This window comes from Budorcas taxicolor, chromosome 1, assembly GCF_023091745.1.
Source record: "Budorcas taxicolor isolate Tak-1 chromosome 1, Takin1.1, whole genome shotgun sequence".
In the NCBI taxonomy this organism is placed as follows: domain Eukaryota; kingdom Metazoa; phylum Chordata; class Mammalia; order Artiodactyla; family Bovidae; genus Budorcas; species Budorcas taxicolor.
Window position 1 is genome coordinate 438,837 of NC_068910.1, and position 16,854 is coordinate 455,690.

The 16,854-nt window shown below is 69.9% G+C and overlaps 1 protein-coding gene across 1 annotated transcript in view; it reads left to right on the forward strand.

Annotated features, from left to right (window-relative positions):
* The first annotated feature begins 3,718 nt into the window (after nt 1-3,718).
* The window catches only part of PLXNA1 (plexin A1), a 39,116-nt gene continuing 25,980 nt past the window's right edge, over nt 3,719-16,854 (forward strand). The window contains exons 1-3 of the mRNA XM_052656044.1: nt 3,719-3,762; nt 8,997-10,245; nt 11,425-11,607. Coding sequence (XP_052512004.1) covers nt 3,719-3,762; nt 8,997-10,245; nt 11,425-11,607 — 1,476 coding nt within the window. The remainder of the gene's footprint in view (nt 3,763-8,996; nt 10,246-11,424; nt 11,608-16,854) is intronic.

A 16,854-nucleotide genomic window follows, 5' to 3' on the forward strand; every position in this document is an offset into this window, starting at 1 on the left:
AGCTTGTGGTAGATTTGGGAAATCACAGAGATTCCTTGGGACAAGGCGTGGGGGGCAGGAAGGGGCCTCGCGTGGAGAGGGACGTTCACGGCCCTCTCTGCCGGCGGAGCTTGCGGGAGATTCGGGAAATCACAGGTTTCCCTGTGACAAGGCGTGGGGGGCAGGAAGGGGCCCCTGAGCCTGGTCCTCGCCTTGGAGAGGGACGTTCATGGCCCCTCCCTGCCGGCAGGCGGGGCGGCTGGGGAGTCCCCACAAGCTCCTCTGGCCCTCACAGTGACCCCGAGACCCCCAGAAGGCGCAGAGGGGTGGGGCCCTGGCAGGCGTGGAGCTGGGGGGGGTTGGGACCCTGAGTCTCTGCCTCCGAAGCCTCTGCTCTCCTACATGGAGCCGCAGGATGCAGGGACCTCCCCCAGGGAGGGTTTTCTCAGAAAGGGTGGCACGCAGGGGAACTCGGGTGGCTCCAAAGCCTCCCTGGAAACTCCAGCTTCCCTCTCACCATCGCTGCTCCCACACTGAGCCTCCACCGGCGGCCACTGAGGGGCACAGGGTGGGCCGGGAGGGGGTCTGGGTCTGACTGCAGGGGACAGCCTGCCCAGCTGTGCGGCTCAGTGGCGGAGTGGAGACTCGGGCTGGTACCTGGCCCCCCATCCTGGGTCGAGGCCCCCAGCCTCCTGGGCCCCCTCAACATGTGAACTAGTGGGGCGTTGGCACGCTCGGGACTCCAGTCGGGAGCCTCTCCGAGGAGGTGACGTGCTGGGAGACTGGAGTCGTGGGGATGTGGTCAGGAGGGGTGGCCGGCCAGGTCCTGTGGGGGTCTCCACTGGCGGGACGTCCACTGTCCAGCCTGCCCAGCCATGAGGCCTCAGGCACAGCTCTGCTTCCAGAGGGGCAGCTGTGGAGGGTCCCCTTCACCTGCCTACTTGGAGGTGAGCGTTGTCTCCAGGGATGGCTTCCCGGGGCGTTAGGGCAGGGCGGAGGCCTGCACCCTCTCCCGACCCCCAGTGCCCACAACCCAGGGGACAGTCCTGCAGCGTGGATGCTGACGCCCATGCCCGGCATGTGTCGGTCCCGTGTCCCCCGCCACAAGAGCGCAGAGTTGGCCCTGCTTGGCTGACTCCGCCCCCCGGAACCTGCTCCAGCCCCGAAAGCCGTCATGTTGAAGTTCCCAGCGCGGACCTGACGCTGCTGCCCTCTCCTGGGTGCTGTCGGCTGCCTTCCTGCCACGGTGTGCCCGCAGGGGCAGCCGGTCCAGTGCTGCGTCCAGCGCGCGTCTGATGCTCAGCGAAGGCGCCTGTCACCTGCCATGTCCGCGTCCACGCCGTGGCTGTCCCAGGCATGGCCCTTCCACACCGGGGCCTCTGACGCCAGGAGTGGCAACGCAGGCCCCGCCAAGCCCCGGCTTCTCTCCCCCAAGCCAGCCGCTCCCTCGCGTCACCTGCACGTTGGCGTCCATCGGCCCTGTGCCCCCAGGCTGGCTCCCGGTGCCCCTCTGACGGCCACTGGCTGGGGTCCTGCACGTGTGGGGGCTGTGGGCTGAGACCCTTGTCCGCATCTCCTCCCTGGGTTCACAGCTGGCCGCCTCGGACCCTGTGGGCGTGGGCAGCCGGGTTGCCGGTTACTTTGGGTGGGAGTGCCACCTCCTGGGAATTTCAGCACAGCGAGGGCTTGGGTTACTTCCAGGCTCTCAGCCCTGGGCTGCAGGGTGCAGGGGCCACTGGGCCCCACCCAGGGTGGAGGCCACGGTCCTGCTGAGGGCAGCCATCCAAGGACTGTCCCCTGTGAGCTACCTGTGACCCTCAGGGCAATGGGCACCCACTCGGGACCCCCAGGGCTGGCGTGTGCTGTGTCAGCTGCAGACCCTATCGGGGGTCTTCCGGCTGGTTCCCTCCAGCCTGCCCGATGCTGCAGGGCAGGAACCCACCAGCCAGCCTGTATCACTGTTTACATCGGTCACCCACTTGTCGCCTGAAGCCGTCTCACTCTGCAACCCCAGGACAGGGTGGCCCCATGCCGCCACAGCTCTCAGGGGTGTCTGTGGAGTGGCAGCAGGGGCTCTGCTCCTGTCTTCCCTACAGCGCGGTGCTGACAGTGAGCTGGCTGCCTCCCCAAGGACGGCGATTCTGAGCCCAGGCTCACCACCACTGGCAAAGAGTGGGCCAAGAAGCCCGAGGAAGCTGCAGTCAGGAAGGCTTCCTGGAGGCGGAGGGCACTTGGGGCCTTGAGAGGTTGGCAGCAGTGGGGGTCCCCCAGCCGAGGGCACAGCAGGGGCGCAGGCCCGGTGGACCCGGGAGGAGGAGGCCAGTGGCCGGCTGGGGCCCTGTCTGCCACTTCCAGCAGCTTGCTGAATGCCTGCACCTGGGCTTTCTCTGGGGACTCCCTCCCCGAAGCCGCCCTCACTCGGAGAGCTCCCTGCACCAGTACGGCCTTGAGAGGCTCTACTCCCGGCTGCAGCGACTGGTCCGTGGGGGCCTGTGATCCAGCCCACTCATGAGGGTCCATCCTGGGACTCCTCCTGGACCTGCTAGGCAAGGAGCACCCGGAGCTGCCAAGGCCACCAGGCACAGAGGCCACCGTGGGCGTGACCTCGGGCAGCGGGGAATGTGCCCTGCCCCCTGCAGCTCCCCGACCCCCTGGGAGCTCAGGTCAGGTGAGGCCTGTCCGCTTGACCACCGGGCCTGCTGGGAGGGAGGGCGAGGCGGGGGGGCCTCCCTCAGGGCCTGCCCCCTGGGCGAGCCCTGCTCCTGCTCTGGGACATGGCTCTCTGTGCACCCTTCCATCTGTGTCTCCTTGACGCTGCCCCCTGGGAGACCCCCATCCTCGCCCCACCCAGTGGATGGAGTGGGCTTCCCAGAGGCGATGGTGACTGCAGCCACCCTGCGTGCCCAGTGGCGGCCAGCGCTCACCCCTCAGGGCGCTGCACACTCAGCCCCTGGAGGATCTGCCCAGGAGGGCCCCTCCCTCCTCCCACCCTTGCGGAGAGGCCCCCGGGTTCCTTCTGCTCAAAGCTCTGAGGTAGAGATGCAGGAGCGGTCCTGAAGGAAAGTGCGCATTTGGAAGCGCCCGCCCCCCACCCATCCCCAGTGGATTTGATTCTGGCTCTTCCAATGGTTTCCCGCAGCCCCACACACTGCCTGCCCTCTCGAATGGCAACAGAAGCGAAACCCACACAGGAAACCCAAGGAGGAAGAGCCCAGTGCCCGCTGACTCATTTCCCTCCGTGTGAGGGGACGGGGCGGGGTGGGGGCTTTGCCTGGGCCACAGCCTCCAGCCCACAAGGTTCCCTTCTCTGCTCCCCTCTCCATCTGCACTGGACTGGCCTCCCGGGGGCAGAGACCCTGTGCGGGGCTCTTGGGAGCAACAATTATTTGCCATTTTTGCTCCAACGCTCTGTGTGTTGGGGTTTCTGTCCTGGGTCCCTGAATGGATTGTGGCCTTTCCTTGTTGATTCTTGGGGATCCCTCCTAAATCCTGGCTACGCGGCTGTTGTCAAGTGTACAGGTGTTGCAAATGTCTTGTCCTAAGGCCTGGCTTACCTTGGTATTTCCTCTGGTAACTTTGAGTGGACAAAAATAACCAACATGAAGGCAGTCAAATTGACCCCTATGTTCCTTTATTTTTGACAGGCTGAAGAACTCCTCTGGTGGCCGAGGGTCATAAAGACGACCAGCTCTGCTGTCTGGAGTGCCTTATCCACCGCCTGGAAGGATGGCCCTGCGTGATGCTGAGTGTCATGTCAGGGGTCCTTCTGGGAGGGGCCCACAGGTGATGGGAGTTGGGAGCAGGGGATGCGCGGGTGGGGGCCAGCTGGCGACATTCTGGAGGCTGAGCAAGACGGCTGTGGGCCCAGGGCAGGCTCTGAGAACGGGTGGGCCCGCTGCACCTAAACAGCCATGCTGGGATCCGCCCACCTTCCGGTGACTCCGGCCACTGGGTCGGGCCCCCACCGCGCAGACCGCGTCCCCACGTCCCCAGATGTTGCTCGGCGGGCGACAGGAGCAACAATCTCGTGCTAGACCCACAGGAGATGAAGAACAGCCGCTCGGAATCCAGGACTCGGCCCCTGGAGGTGGGGAGGGGCAGGGGTCGCCCGAGCCTGCGGGGTCCCTCTCCTGCGGGTGACCGCCTGGCTCGCGGCCATCCGTCGGCCGCGGCTCCGCCCCAGCTCGTCCCCCCGCACTCCGGCCCCGGGCCCTTCAGCCGTCCCCACGGCTCCTGCCGCCTCGCCTAGCCCTGACCAGGTGCCCGCGCGCGGACCCACCTTCGGACGGCCCCAGGGCGCGCGCGCTGCTGCGGGGGCGCGGCCACGGCGACCGCCCCTGCCCTGCCGACTCGTGAGCTCGGATGGGCGACCCCCGCCCGGCGCGCCCCGGACCTTCCCCAGCCAGCTCCTACGTCCCGACGCCGGCCTCGTGCGCCCCCAACCTAGCCCCGCGACCCCCGCCCGGGGCGCCCCTGATCTGCACCAGCCACCTCCTACGTCCCGACCCCGGCCCGCCTCCTGCGGCCCTTGCCCCGCGACCCCCGCCCGGGGCGCCTCCTGCGGCCCTTGCCCCGCGACCCCCGCCCGGGGCGCCTCCTGCGGCCCTTGCCCCGCGATCCTCGGCCCGGTGCGCCCCTGGCCTGCCCCGCGACCCCCGCCCGGGGCGCCCCCCGAGCCCCACTCGCTGCCCCGAGCGCCTCGCTCAAGTCCCCGCACCCAGCCCGCCGGCCTCCTCCTGGGCCGCGCGCCCCACAGCCCTATGAGGATCCCGGGCCGAGACCGCCGTTCCGGATCGCGGCCGCATCTGGGTCCGGTTCCGGGGCAGCGGCTGCGGGCGGCGGCGTTGCCCTTTGCAGCGCGCGGTGGGCAGAGGCCGGCGGCGGGGATCGAGCGCCCCCTGGAGGCCGCCTCCGGCTCCGCCCCCCGCGCAGGCCCCGCCCCGGCCCGGCCCCCAGGGCGGCGCATGCGCGCGGCGCTCCGCGGGCGGCGAGAGCGAGGCCGGTCCGCATCCGCGCGCCTGGCGCCCCATTCATGCTGGGCAGCGGCGGCGGCCACGCAGCGGAGCCCGGGCGCGGCGGCCTCGGCCTGGGCGGCCTGCGCGGCTTCAGCGGCCCCGCGGCGGGGCAGGGGCGGGCGGCGGCGCGGGCGGCGAGCTGCGATGGCCGGCGGCGGGCGCGCCCCGGGGCAGCCTGTGAGTAGGGGCTCAACTTTCCCCGCGGCGGGGCGGGCAGGGGTCCGGCGGGGGTCCGGCGGGGGTCCAGGCTCCGGGCGGCCCCGGGCCGGCCTCCTCGGGGCTGCGGCCGAGCGGCGGGCGGGGGGCACGCGGGGGTGGGGGGGGGGGCTGCGGCGCGCGTGTCCGCGCCCCCGCGTGTCCGCGCCCCCGCGTGTCCCTGCGGCTCCCGCTGGGTTCACGCGTGTCCGGGCGCGGCCGCGGCGCCGGCGTTGAGCCCGCGCGTCCCCGCCCGGCCGGGATGGGACCCTGCCCGCCGAGCTCGCGGGCCGCGCCGCCTCCTCCCAGCCGGGCGGGGAGAAAGTTCGCTGCAGCGCTGCCGGGAGGGCCCTTCGGCCGGCCTGGGTCGGCGGAGCGCGCTGGACGTCCGGCGCCGGCAGGCCCGCGGGGTCGGAGTGGTCGCAGGTCCGCCCAGGCCCGCAGGCCCGCGCGGGCTGGGAGGGGCGGTGCGCCAGCCGCGCGCCCGGCCTCCTCGCCGCCCCGCGCGGGGCCTCTCCAGGGTCAGTCGCTTCCCGTGGCCGCTCTGAGGGCTCCTGCGCGGCCCTGGGCCTGGTGGGCGGCGGGGCTGGCTGCAGCGGGGCGCAATCGGGCGGCCTCGGGGAAGGGATTGCGACTCCGCGGACCCACGGCCGTTCCGAGACCACAGGGACAGCCCAGGAAGGGGGCGAGAGGGGCTCCGGCGGCCGTCTAGGGCCCGGAGCTGCCCCTGGTTAATCTGTGGGGTGCTGGGGCCACGCCCCTTGAAAGAAAGAGGGGTGTGTGTTGGGGGACGTGGACTGAGCCTTCAGCCCCCGAGCCTGGAATCCGGCGGTGCGGCTCTCCGCGCTGCCCCACCTCTTTCCGAGCCGAGGCCGGTTCTCAGGGTCTTCGAGGGGTGGGCTGTGCCTCGCTCCTCGGGCCCTGGGGAGCTCGCCCAGGCAGATCCCCTGGCGCCCTTCTGATTTGGGGTGTGCAGAGGAGACCAGGTGCTGCGCCAGGGGCGAACTGGGAAGCCAGTGATTTCTTTCTGGCCCGGCAGCAAGTCGGCCTGGGAGGGGGCCCGGGAGTCCCCAAGTGGGCATTTCAGGTAGAGGAGACGGCGCTGCAGAGGCCTGGCCATCCCCGGTGTGGCTGAGGGTGTGTGCTTGGGGGTGGGGGACCGATGAGAGCTGTGAACCAAGCCGACTGCCCTTTGCCGGCTCTGCCGTGGTTGGTGTGTTTTAAGCCCCTCCTCACGCCGAGGAACGTCTCCGGGTGTGAAATGGGGTCGGGAGGAGAGGATAACTCGGGGGAGCCGGGGAGCAGGCACTTTTCCTGAGGAGCAGGACTCGAGTGCCCGCGATCCCGGCCCCCTCGGACAGGCCTGGAGGGGAGCAGGCGGCTTGGGACCACCTCCGGGGGCCTGTGTGGGGGAGGTGGGGTGACGGGGCAGCTCTTGGCGCTGGCTGCTGACCGACAAGGCACCCCTGGGTAGGACGCTGTGTCTTCTCTGTCCCCCATGCCTCGAGCTGCCCGAGTCCCGCGAGGGTCCAGATGTGGCTGGGGAGTTGGCCAGTGGGGCGGGGGAGATCGGGGCCATTCCTCTGGGAAGAAGCCTCTGAGGGCCTTTGTTTCTCAGGGCGCGGAGTGGCGGTGGCCGCGGGCCGGCAGAGAAGCGGGTGGCGCGCTCTCCACGCCCTGGCGGATGGCTGAGCCGGTCCTGTGCGGGCGTGGAGGCCGCTGGGCCGCTCCCTGCCCTGCTTACCTCCCGTCGGCACGCCCAGCCCTGTGCCCCGGGCAGCTTCTCCCTCCCGGCCTAGCTCTGATTGGTGCTGCGAGCACCCTCACTGCCCTCTGCGCGGTCCAGCAGGTTCCACCCCGGCCTTTGCTCCTGCTGCTCTGCGCCCGGGGTGCCCCTCCCCCGCCAGCGTCGGGCCTGGTCCTTAACCAGCAGGTGGAAGGGCCTCCCCAGACCCCAGCGCGGGCCCAGAGCTCGCGTCCGTCCCGGCTCCTCTCCCCCGGCTGGCATGGCCCTACCCAGCAGCCGCTCTGGAATGAATGCATCTTTTCCTGGGTAGAGCAGAGGCCCGTGGGGGTCCAGGTCTCCGTAGGAGTGTGTGCAACTAGCTGGGTGGCCTTGGGTCTGTCTGAGCCACAGCCCGTTCCTCGTGGGTAGGGGGAGTCCCCCAGCTGTCTCTAGTGGCCCCTGTGAGGGGGTGGTCTCGACGCCCGCTTTTGCTGGCTGCAGCCTGACTGGTCCTCTGGGCAGCCCTGTTGGGGGAGGGGCAGCGGGCCCCCGGCCAGGCTGGAGTTTGGATGGCGCTTCTTCAGCTGGGTCCCTCCTGTTTAATATAAAAAGTAGGGCCCGTAATTGCATTAGAACGTGTGTAATTATCCGGAGGAGGGGAGAGCCCAGCCCCTGGTAATTGCAGGCCTGCTTTGAACTGATAAACGGTGAGTGATTCATGTTTTCTTTGGAGTTCGAAAGCGCTCAGCCCAGGCCCTGCCGAGTCCTGAGGAGCCTGTTCTCCAGTACTGCTCTGCCCTGGGCTCCTGAGCTGGGAGGTCGCTGGCGGCCCTAGTTGTTGGGAATGTCTGGGCAGGGAGTGAGGGGGTAGCTGGCAGCCTGCAGGCAGGGTTCTGTGGCAGCACAGCCTGGTGCCCTTTCTGTGGGATGCTGGCCAGAGCTCCACCCCCCTCCATCCCGCCTCAGGCCCCCACCATCACCCGTGGAGTGCTGACCAGCGGCCACCCTCACCCCCCACCCCCACCCCCGCCGCCTCAGTTCTCGAGGCTCAGCATCCCCGAATGGAAGAGGGTGTGGGGAGTGAAGTTGGGGTGGGCGGCAGGGCCCAGTCACTCACTCACTCACATGGGCAGGTCCTGGGCTGGCCTCTGGGGCTTAGGCAGCTCTCCTGCTGGTGGGGACAGTGTCTGGGGACAGCTCAGGCCTCCGACTACAAGGGTAACAGACAGCTGGAGAGCTCGCGGCTGCTGTCCTCAGCCCGCGAGTCCGGGGACAGCTGAGGCGGGACCCTGACTGGGCACCCCGGCCTGCTCACTGTCACCCGGGAGACGAGCCTGCATAGACGGGGAGACCCTGGCCGGCGACCCGGTCAACCACGTGGCTGCGGGCCCCAGAGGCTACACGTAACCGGGAGTGTGGCTGCCAGCTGCCAGAGCTGTGGGGAGATGAGATTGTTTGCGAGGAGGCAGGCTCTGAGGGCTTCCCGCCTGGGGTAGGGACAGCCATTGGCTGGGGTTGGGAGGTGCAAGCCACCCTGCTGCTGGGGAACTCCTCAGAGAAGGGGGCGGGGCCGGGCTCTTAGCGAGCAGGGCTGGGGGCGGGGCGAGGGTAGGTGGGCAGGGCTGGGGGCGGGGCCAGGGACGGGGCGTGGCTGCGAGGAGCCCCGCCTTCTTCAGGGACCACACGAGTGTTCTCTACTCCCTGTGAGTACTGTCCAGCCCGCAAGGCGCTTGGGCAGAGAGGCGGTCACCACCGTGGGAGCTTGGAGCCGGGAGCCTTGCTCCCTGGGGGGCGTGGGCAGGCCCAGGTCTGTCGCCCACCTCCCGGTCCTGGGTCCCTATCTTCTCCTCCCGGCCGCGGCCGGGCAGCGGCGGAGCTCGAGCGGCCCGCGCTGATGGCCGGAGTGTGGGGCTCAGAATAGCTGCCCCCAGGGCTCCAGGCCGGGAGGGGCTCTCCCTTGCCCCTCTGGCGTCTCCTGGAGCGTCAGGCCGCGCCCCACGAGTGGGACATCCCGGTGGAGGATGGGCACTGGAGCTCAGTGACAGGGCGCAGGTGACACGCCCTGTCCCTCCTCCCCGCAGGGCTGAGGCTCCTATGATGCGTGGCGCCGAAGGACCCAAGCACCTCTGCCTGAGGCCCCGGCCCGTCATGCTGCTGCCGCGCCTGAGCCCGCGGGCTCCGCTGCTGCTGCTGCTGATCCTGCTGCTGCTGCTGCTGGGGGCCGCGCCCCGGGCAGGTGGGGGTCCGCAGCCCCCTTTCCGCACCTTCACTGCCAGCGACTGGGCGCTGACCCACCTGGTGGTCCACGAGCAGACGGGCGAGGTGTATGTGGGCGCCGTGAACCGCATCTACAAGCTGTCGGGGAACCTGACGCTGCTGCGGGTGCATGTGACGGGCCCGGTAGAGGACAATGAGAAGTGCTACCCCCCGCCCAGTGTGCAGTCCTGCCCACACGGCCTGGGCAGCACCGACAACGTCAACAAGCTGCTGTTGCTGGACCAGCCCGCCAACCGCCTGCTGGCCTGCGGCAGCGCCTCACAAGGCATCTGCCAGTTCCTGCGCCTGGACGACCTCTTCAAGCTGGGCGAGCCGCACCACCGCAAGGAGCACTACCTGTCGGGCGTGCGCGAGGCGGGCAGCATGGCCGGCGTGCTGATCGCCGGGCCGCCCGGCCAGGCGCAGGCCAAGCTCTTTGTGGGCACGCCCATCGACGGCAAGTCCGAGTACTTCCCCACGCTGTCCAGCCGCCGGCTCATGGCCAACGAGGAGGACGCCGAGATGTTTGGCTTCGTGTACCAGGACGAATTCGTGTCCTCGCAGCTCAAGATCCCCTCGGACACGCTGTCCAAGTTCCCGGCCTTCGACATCTACTACGTGCACAGCTTCCGCAGCGAGCACTTCGTGTACTACCTCACCCTGCAGCTGGACACGCAGCTGACCTCGCCCGACGCTGCCGGCGAGCACTTCTTCACGTCCAAGATCGTGCGGCTGTGCGTGGACGACCCCAAGTTCTACTCCTACGTTGAGTTCCCCGTCGGCTGCGAGCAGGCGGGCGTGGAGTACCGCCTGGTGCAGGACGCCTACCTGAGCCGGCCCGGCCGGGCCCTGGCCCACCAGCTGGGCCTGGCCGAGGACGAGGATGTGCTGTTCACCGTGTTCGCCCAGGGCCAGAAGAACCGCGTGAAGCCGCCGCGGGAGTCGGTCCTCTGCCTCTTCACGCTCAGGGCCATCAAGGAGAAGATCAAGGCGCGTATCCAGTCCTGCTATCGCGGTGAGGGCAAGCTCTCCCTGCCCTGGCTGCTCAACAAGGAGCTGGGCTGCATCAACTCGGTGAGCACCCCGCCCCGCCAGCCCGGAACACGGGACACGGCCGTCCCACCCCTTGAGAAAACAGGTGACGTGACTGTGTCCGTGTGCCCTCGTGCCCGTGGACAGAGCCCCCGCCCTCGTCCCTAGTGCTGTTCTGGGCTCTGGCTGGCCGGGCCTTGTCTCTGTTTCACAGATGAGGTCACTGAGAGGTGGGGTGATGTCCAGGGTACATGGCCAGTAAGGGGCGAGCTGGGGCCAGACCAGGGTCAGGTGGGCAGTGGGCACCGTCTCCTCTCAGGGTCCTATCTCGAGGCTCTGCTCTCTGCTGCCCTGGTGCCTGGCTGTGCATCTCACCTGGGTGGGCGGGAAATTGGGGGGCCGCTCAGTGCCCATCGGCTGGCTGCTGTCTGTCCTGTCTCTAGGCCCTGACGGGGCCAGCTGCTTTTTGAGGAGTGTATGTTGCCCTCCCCCAGAAAGGATGATCTTCCACGGGAGACCCCAGACTCGTAAGGGGTGAGGGCTTGTTTGGAGGACCTCCAGCGCCTCTGCTGCCCAGGGCTTGGGGTGGCCCCAGGAAGGGCCGGCCCGGGTTTTCCCGTCTGTCCGGGAAGCGTCGGGCCTCCTCGGTGCAGCTGGAGACTCCTGGCGGGCGCCTTGCTAAGTTCCCTGTGTGCTCTGTGTGTGCCCCCTTCTTGCCCCTCCCGTCCGCCCTGGTCCCTCCCACCTCAGCCCCCCAGCCAGGATCCTGGACCCCGCCCCAACCCTGCCCCCAACAAGCCTCAGCCGGGCCTGGAGCTGCCTGACCCCGTCCCCCTGACCTGCCCTCCCCGCCCGGCTCCGGAACCTGCACTATCGATTGCTTCCTTCCCTTGCAGACGCCACTTCTCAGCTGGCCCCTCCCTCTGCCTATTAGGTGTCACCCCGCATCCTGTCCTGAGTGAGCCACCCCAGCTCCCCACGCTCCCCTGGTACACACCTGTGTGCCCCCCGCCGCTCCCTGTGCCCCTGTGGTGGGGGGACAGGGCCTGGGCCTGGTGGGCATGAGAGGCACCCTCCGTCCCGGGCTCCTGCTGCTCAAGCAGCTCCCAGGGCCTCCGTCTCCCCACGACCAGCCGCAGCTGTGCCAGCCACCCCCTGCGCTGCACGGCCGCAGCGTCTCCCCGGGGACGGCCTGGACCTCACCCCCCGCCGCCTCTTCAGCCCCTGCAGATTGACGACGACTTCTGCGGGCAGGACTTCAACCAGCCCCTGGGCGGCACGGTCACCATCGAGGGGATGCCCCTGTTCGTGGACAGAGACGACGGCCTGACCGCCGTGGCCGCCTACGACTACCGGGGCCGTACGGTGGTGTTCGTGGGCACGCGCAGCGGCCGCATCCGCAAGGTCAGCACGGGGTCATGGCTGGGGCTCCAGCGCCTGTTGCTCGTGTCCTGGTGGGGAGGGGGCCCCAGTCCCGGGGACCATCGTCTCCTCGTGTGCCCCGGGCGCTCTTGCGTCCAGCACGTGTCAAGGTCCTGGCTGGGCGTCGGGGCCTGGGGGCAGGTCAGGCCTGTGGCAGCTTAAGGCTGACAGGGCCCTTCGGCCTGCAGGCCTGCCCACCCACAGAGGTGACCTCCAGGAGACCGCGGGGGGCAGGGGCGGGGCTGGCCGGGTGGCCCTCTCCCCGCCGGGATCGGGTGTCGCCGAGGCAGCACTCTGCCCAGAGACACAGGACCAAGGGCAGGGTGAGGCTGGCAGCCCGCCCGCCCCTGGCTGCAGTGAGCCTGTTGGGGTGCCCTAGCGAGGGGGCAGCTCCCCGGCCCCTCCACGGGCTCAGCTTGGGGGTGTGCAGGGCGGGGGCGGGGGCCAGGCGGGGGTGGGCATTCTGGGGTGGCAGCAGCCCCAGGGTCAGCACTGGCTGGCTGGGTAGGGACCCGCCCAGGGAGGCCTGGCTGCCGTGGACGCAGCTCCTGGGGGCCGGAGGGTGGGGGTGCCTGGAGCCCTGAGGGTCAGTGCAGGGGTGGGGCTGGTGGATGAAATAACAGCTGGCGGAGGCTGCCTGCTGACCCAGCTCGGCCCGCGGGTGCCGGGTGGGGGCTGGGCCCTGATGCTTGCTCAGCCCTGGTGCCCAGGCCTAAGGGGCGGGCAGGTACCTGGTCCCTGCCACGTGCGGTCCACGGGCTCTGCGGCCTCTGGGCAGGGCCCTCCCTCAGCGCCGGCTTTTCCACCCATGGATGGAGCCATGGGCCTTGGGCCCTGGGGGCTGTGCCGAGGGCACCCCCTGGTGGGTGCTGCGGGGTCCTGCCCGTGGCAGTGTGGAGTCGGTGCGGGGGTGGCAGGCCCACCCCATGATCCCCTGTCCTGGCCCTACCTGGGGTGGCAGGGCCTCCAGCAGGGTTCTGCCTGCAGCCCCAGGGCTGGGGGTCAGTGGAGAGGGCCCACAGACCCCATGGGGGTTCCCTGAGGAGCCATTTTTGCCCCTGCCGCGGGGGCCCACCCGGGGTGGGGCTGTGGGCGAAGCAGCAGGGACTCATTCCTGCAGGACCCTCGAGCCCGTCGCCTGGCAGAAGGCTAGCATCTGGGGCTGGGGGGCCCCTCCTGGTGGCCGGTGAGCTGGTGGGCAGCTGGTCAGGCAGCGACTTTGCCCACAGGCCACCCCGTGAGGCTGGGAGGACGGGTTGGTCCAGCCCTGCCTCCCTCTGCTGTGTCCCGGCCTCACCCCCTGCCCCCGTCCCGCTGAGGGAACCTGAGGTCCCGAGGTGGCTCTCAGAGCAGTAGGACCCCCATGAGCAGGTCCTGCGTCGGGACCAAGGAGGTGATAGTTGAGGCCCCCGGGCGCCCCCCAACCCTGCCTTCCGGGTCCGGTTGCCTGCTGCGGCCCTGCTGGCCTCGTGTTCCTCGCGGGGCGGATGGTGGCCTTTCTGGGGGTGTAGGGTCCAACCGCACCCGGGGCTGTGAGTTGGGCTGGTCGAGGGGGTCTGTCGTGGAGGCATGACCCCTGCGCACCCCGTGTGGACCGGTGCGCACCTTCGGGGGGCCTCTCTCTCGGCCTCCCCGTCCCCCCCGGGGCTGGGGCTGCCTGGGCGCGGGGAAGGGGCTTCTTGTCCCCATGCTGGGCCTGGCCCTCTGTCCCTGCGCCCGCCAGCTCCTTGACCTGCAGTTCCCACCTGAGGCCTCCAGCCTTGACCTCCTCGAAGGGCTCTGCTCCCGGCCGCCCGCCTCTCGCTGACCTGGCCTTCCACAGCACATTCCTAATTCCCGCCCCTGCCCGGCCCCTCCTGCGTCGTCCCAGCCCGGCCTGGGGGTGGAGGTGGCTGTGGTCCAGGGCCTGGCGGCCAGCGGTGCCCGCCCCCCTCCACCCCCCGCAGGCTCCCAGCTCTCTCCTCCGGGCCTGGGAGGGCCGGGCCTGGGGTTCAGTGCAGGCCTGGCCCCCCGTCCTGTCTCCCCATGTTCCCAGAGTCCAGGCCTGGGGCCCCTCCCCGCCTCTGCGCAGCCTGCTACGCTGAGACGGACCCGCCCCGTCCTCCCCACAGCTGGTCCTTCCTGGGCTTTAAACAGCGACTCGGGGAGCTCTGGGGACGCGGCTGGCTGTGGGCCACCTCCAAATGGCGTTGTGTAAAATTGCAGCCGATTAACTGAAGAGCTGCCAACCGGAGCTGCCGCGGGCTGGCTGGGGTGCCCCCAGGTCCCTGCCCTCCCTGTGCCCCGCCTGCACCTGCCCCCCCACCCGTCCCCTCCTGCTCATCTCCAGGCCCACCGGGAGTCCTCGAGTTGGCCCGGGTACCAGAGGGAGGTGGGGGGCCTCTGGCCCTGGACTCCTGCCAGGGGTGCCTCCCGCCCTCCCCAGCCGTGGTGTGGGCCTGGGGGGGGGGCACCTGTCCACCCGGGGCTGTGGGGCCAGGGCCAGGCAGGGACGTGGCCGAGCCCTGCTGCAGGGGTCCTGCAGGGTGGAGGGGCCACCGCTACATCCCCAGGCAGCCCTGGCCACTGCCCCGCACCCCCAGGGAGCACCCACCGTGGGCTGCTGGGACGGGAATGCCCCTTCCTCTCCAGGGGCCTCGTCTCCAGAAGCTGCTCTTGGAAAGGTGGTGACGCCTGCTCCCCGCCTCAGGATTCTGAACCTGGGAGACCCTGAAAGCTGGGTGGCTGTCGGGGGACCCTGCCTCTAGGGTGGTCCAGCAGCCCCTCCTTGGGGTCCCAGTGCAGGCCTCGCAGCCTCGTGCTGACCATCTGTGAGCATCTGTGGGGCCCGTGCTCCTCACAGCCAGGCCTGTGCACGATGGGGTGCGGGAGGTGTTCTGGGGGCGGGAACGGGGGGCTCACAGGTCAGAGGGGCCCTCGCCATGCGGGAGGGGTTGGGCCTGTCCTGTGCGCGGTGGACAGATGTCTGGGCACCCTGTGATGGGTAGCGGGGGCCACAGAGGTCTGGTCTGGGGTTCCCAGTGGTTTTGGAAAGTAGGGTCACCGCGTCAGCTGCTGTTGCAAGGTGGGGTTGGTGCGGGGCTTGCGGCAAGGACATCTGGCCAGATGGTCACCGCTGCCTGCCCTGGCATCCCTGGCCGTGGCCCCGGCCTGTGAGAGGAGGCCCAACGACTTCTGCGGCCCCCGTGCCAGCTCTGTGCGGCCTCCACAGCCATGGGTGGACCCCGCGGGCAGCCGTCCCCTCCTCCCTGGCAGGGCTCGGCCTCAGGGGGCCCCCCCTCCAAGCACCACCCCCCATCAGGGGCTGAGAAGTCCTCACTTCTCAGTGCGGTGAGCGGGCCGTCTGCAGTCAGATGAGGAGACCGAGGGTCAGGGAGGGCCGCTGCTTGTGTCGGTCGGTCTGTGTGCTGAGAACCGAGGACAGGAAATGTGAGACTCCTGGGACCCCCGCTCCCCCTCACCAGGTGTGTCTGGCCCAATTACAGCCATCAGGCCTGCTGCAAGTCGTGTTTTAATTACCTAATTACCACCAAGAGGAAATCACTAATTGCTTTTTCAGTACCAAATTCCTTCTGGCCTTCCTGAGAACGACTCGGGAAGGGGCCTAGAACCAGCCCCCAGCCAGAGCAGGGGGTGCCAAGGTGGCCCAAGAAGGGTGGGAAGGGTCCAGGAGCAGGCCTGTGGGGGCCTCAGGCCTGACCAGCAGGGAGGTGGGGAGCAGGGGCCGCTGTCCCCTGGGGGCAGGGAGCAGGCTGGGCTCCTGCGTCTACAGGAGGAGGGCGCCCGTGCGGTCTCAGCCCTGCGGCCCACTGCCCCGTCCTCTGCCTGGAGACCAGGAGGGGTCAGCCAGGGCGCCCCCACTTCACAGCAAGGAATCGGGCTGTGTCTTGGGTTGGGCGGGACAGGGCACTTTCCCCTCCTGAGAGGGCCAAGCCGGGCAGCCCCCTGCCTCCGGGCGGCGAGGGCGCGTGCCGGCCTTGGCAGGCAGCCTGCATGGCCCAGACGTCCTCCCCGGGGCCCCCGCCCGCCCTTGGCCCGGAGAATGGACCCTTTGTTGTCTCTGGGCTGGACGGACAGCTGACCTGGCCGGGCCGTCAGCTGCCTGCCCGCAGCCGCTGGCCAGAGCCTCACGGCGAGGGGTGCGGGGGCAGCCGGCTGGAGCGGCCCCGGGGCCGGGGTCCCTGTGCAGGACCTGCGTGTCCTGTGCCCTGGGCTCCGGGGTCCTGTTGGCCAGGAGGTTGGGATGGGGCCAGCCTGTGTGGCCGTCTTCCCCGAGCTCCTGCAGGCCTGCTGCCCCGGCTGGTGGCCCTCGGGTGACAGCTGGAGGCAGGGGTGTGTGTGTCCTGCCGTCCTGCCAGCCAGCTGGCCCTGTGCCCGCCCCGCATGCCCCTTCTCCCTGGAATGCTCCCCTGGCGGCTGGCCACCCCCCTCCCCTGCTTTGCCCCAGGTGCACCCGGCGATCCCGGCTCCTGGCTTCTCGGGCAGGTCTGGGGACACAGGGTTCCCCTTCTGTGGGCTCCAGGGCCCGGCAGCCCTAAAATCAGCCCTGCCAGCTCACGGGGGCCCCAGGACTGGCCAGAAGCCCCGACTGGCACCCGTGGGCTGGGCCCCTGCTGAGCCTGGCCAGGGGGCTGCCCGGCATGCAGCATGGGGGCACCTGCCTCCCCGCCCCGCCCCGAGCGCTCTGTGCCCTCCAGAAATGGGGCAGCCTCGCATGTGTAAGGGCCAGGGGCTGCCCTGTGCCGGCAGGTGGGTGGCGGACGGCGCCTGACGGGTGGACAGCTGGACAGGCACGCTCCGGCCGCAGCTGTTGGCAGCCACCTGTTGGAGTCGGTCAGCCCGCGGCTGCGGGCCTGGGGGCGGCGGCATTCCGGAACCTGGCTGGCTGTGGCCCCACCCCCGCCCCAGCGTGCACCCCCCATGCGGGCCTTCCCTGCAGCAGCGTCTCCCTCATCCCCCCAGGGTGGGAGCCCCCAGGCCACACCCACAGCCCGGCTGGTGCTTTCTGCTCTGAGAGGGAAGGGTCAGGGCGTCTGCAGGGAGAGCCTGGGGCCCAACACTGGCCCAGTTCAGCACCCTCCCGAGGGGCCCCTGCCCAGGTCCGGGGTGTGGTCAGTCAGGCCAGGGCCGGGCAGGCCTCCCCAGGGTCCCGGGGTGGGCGGTGCACCTGCAAGGGCCCTTTGCAGCCCTGGTGCCCTGCCCTGCCCTCCGACCAGCCATTCCCCACCA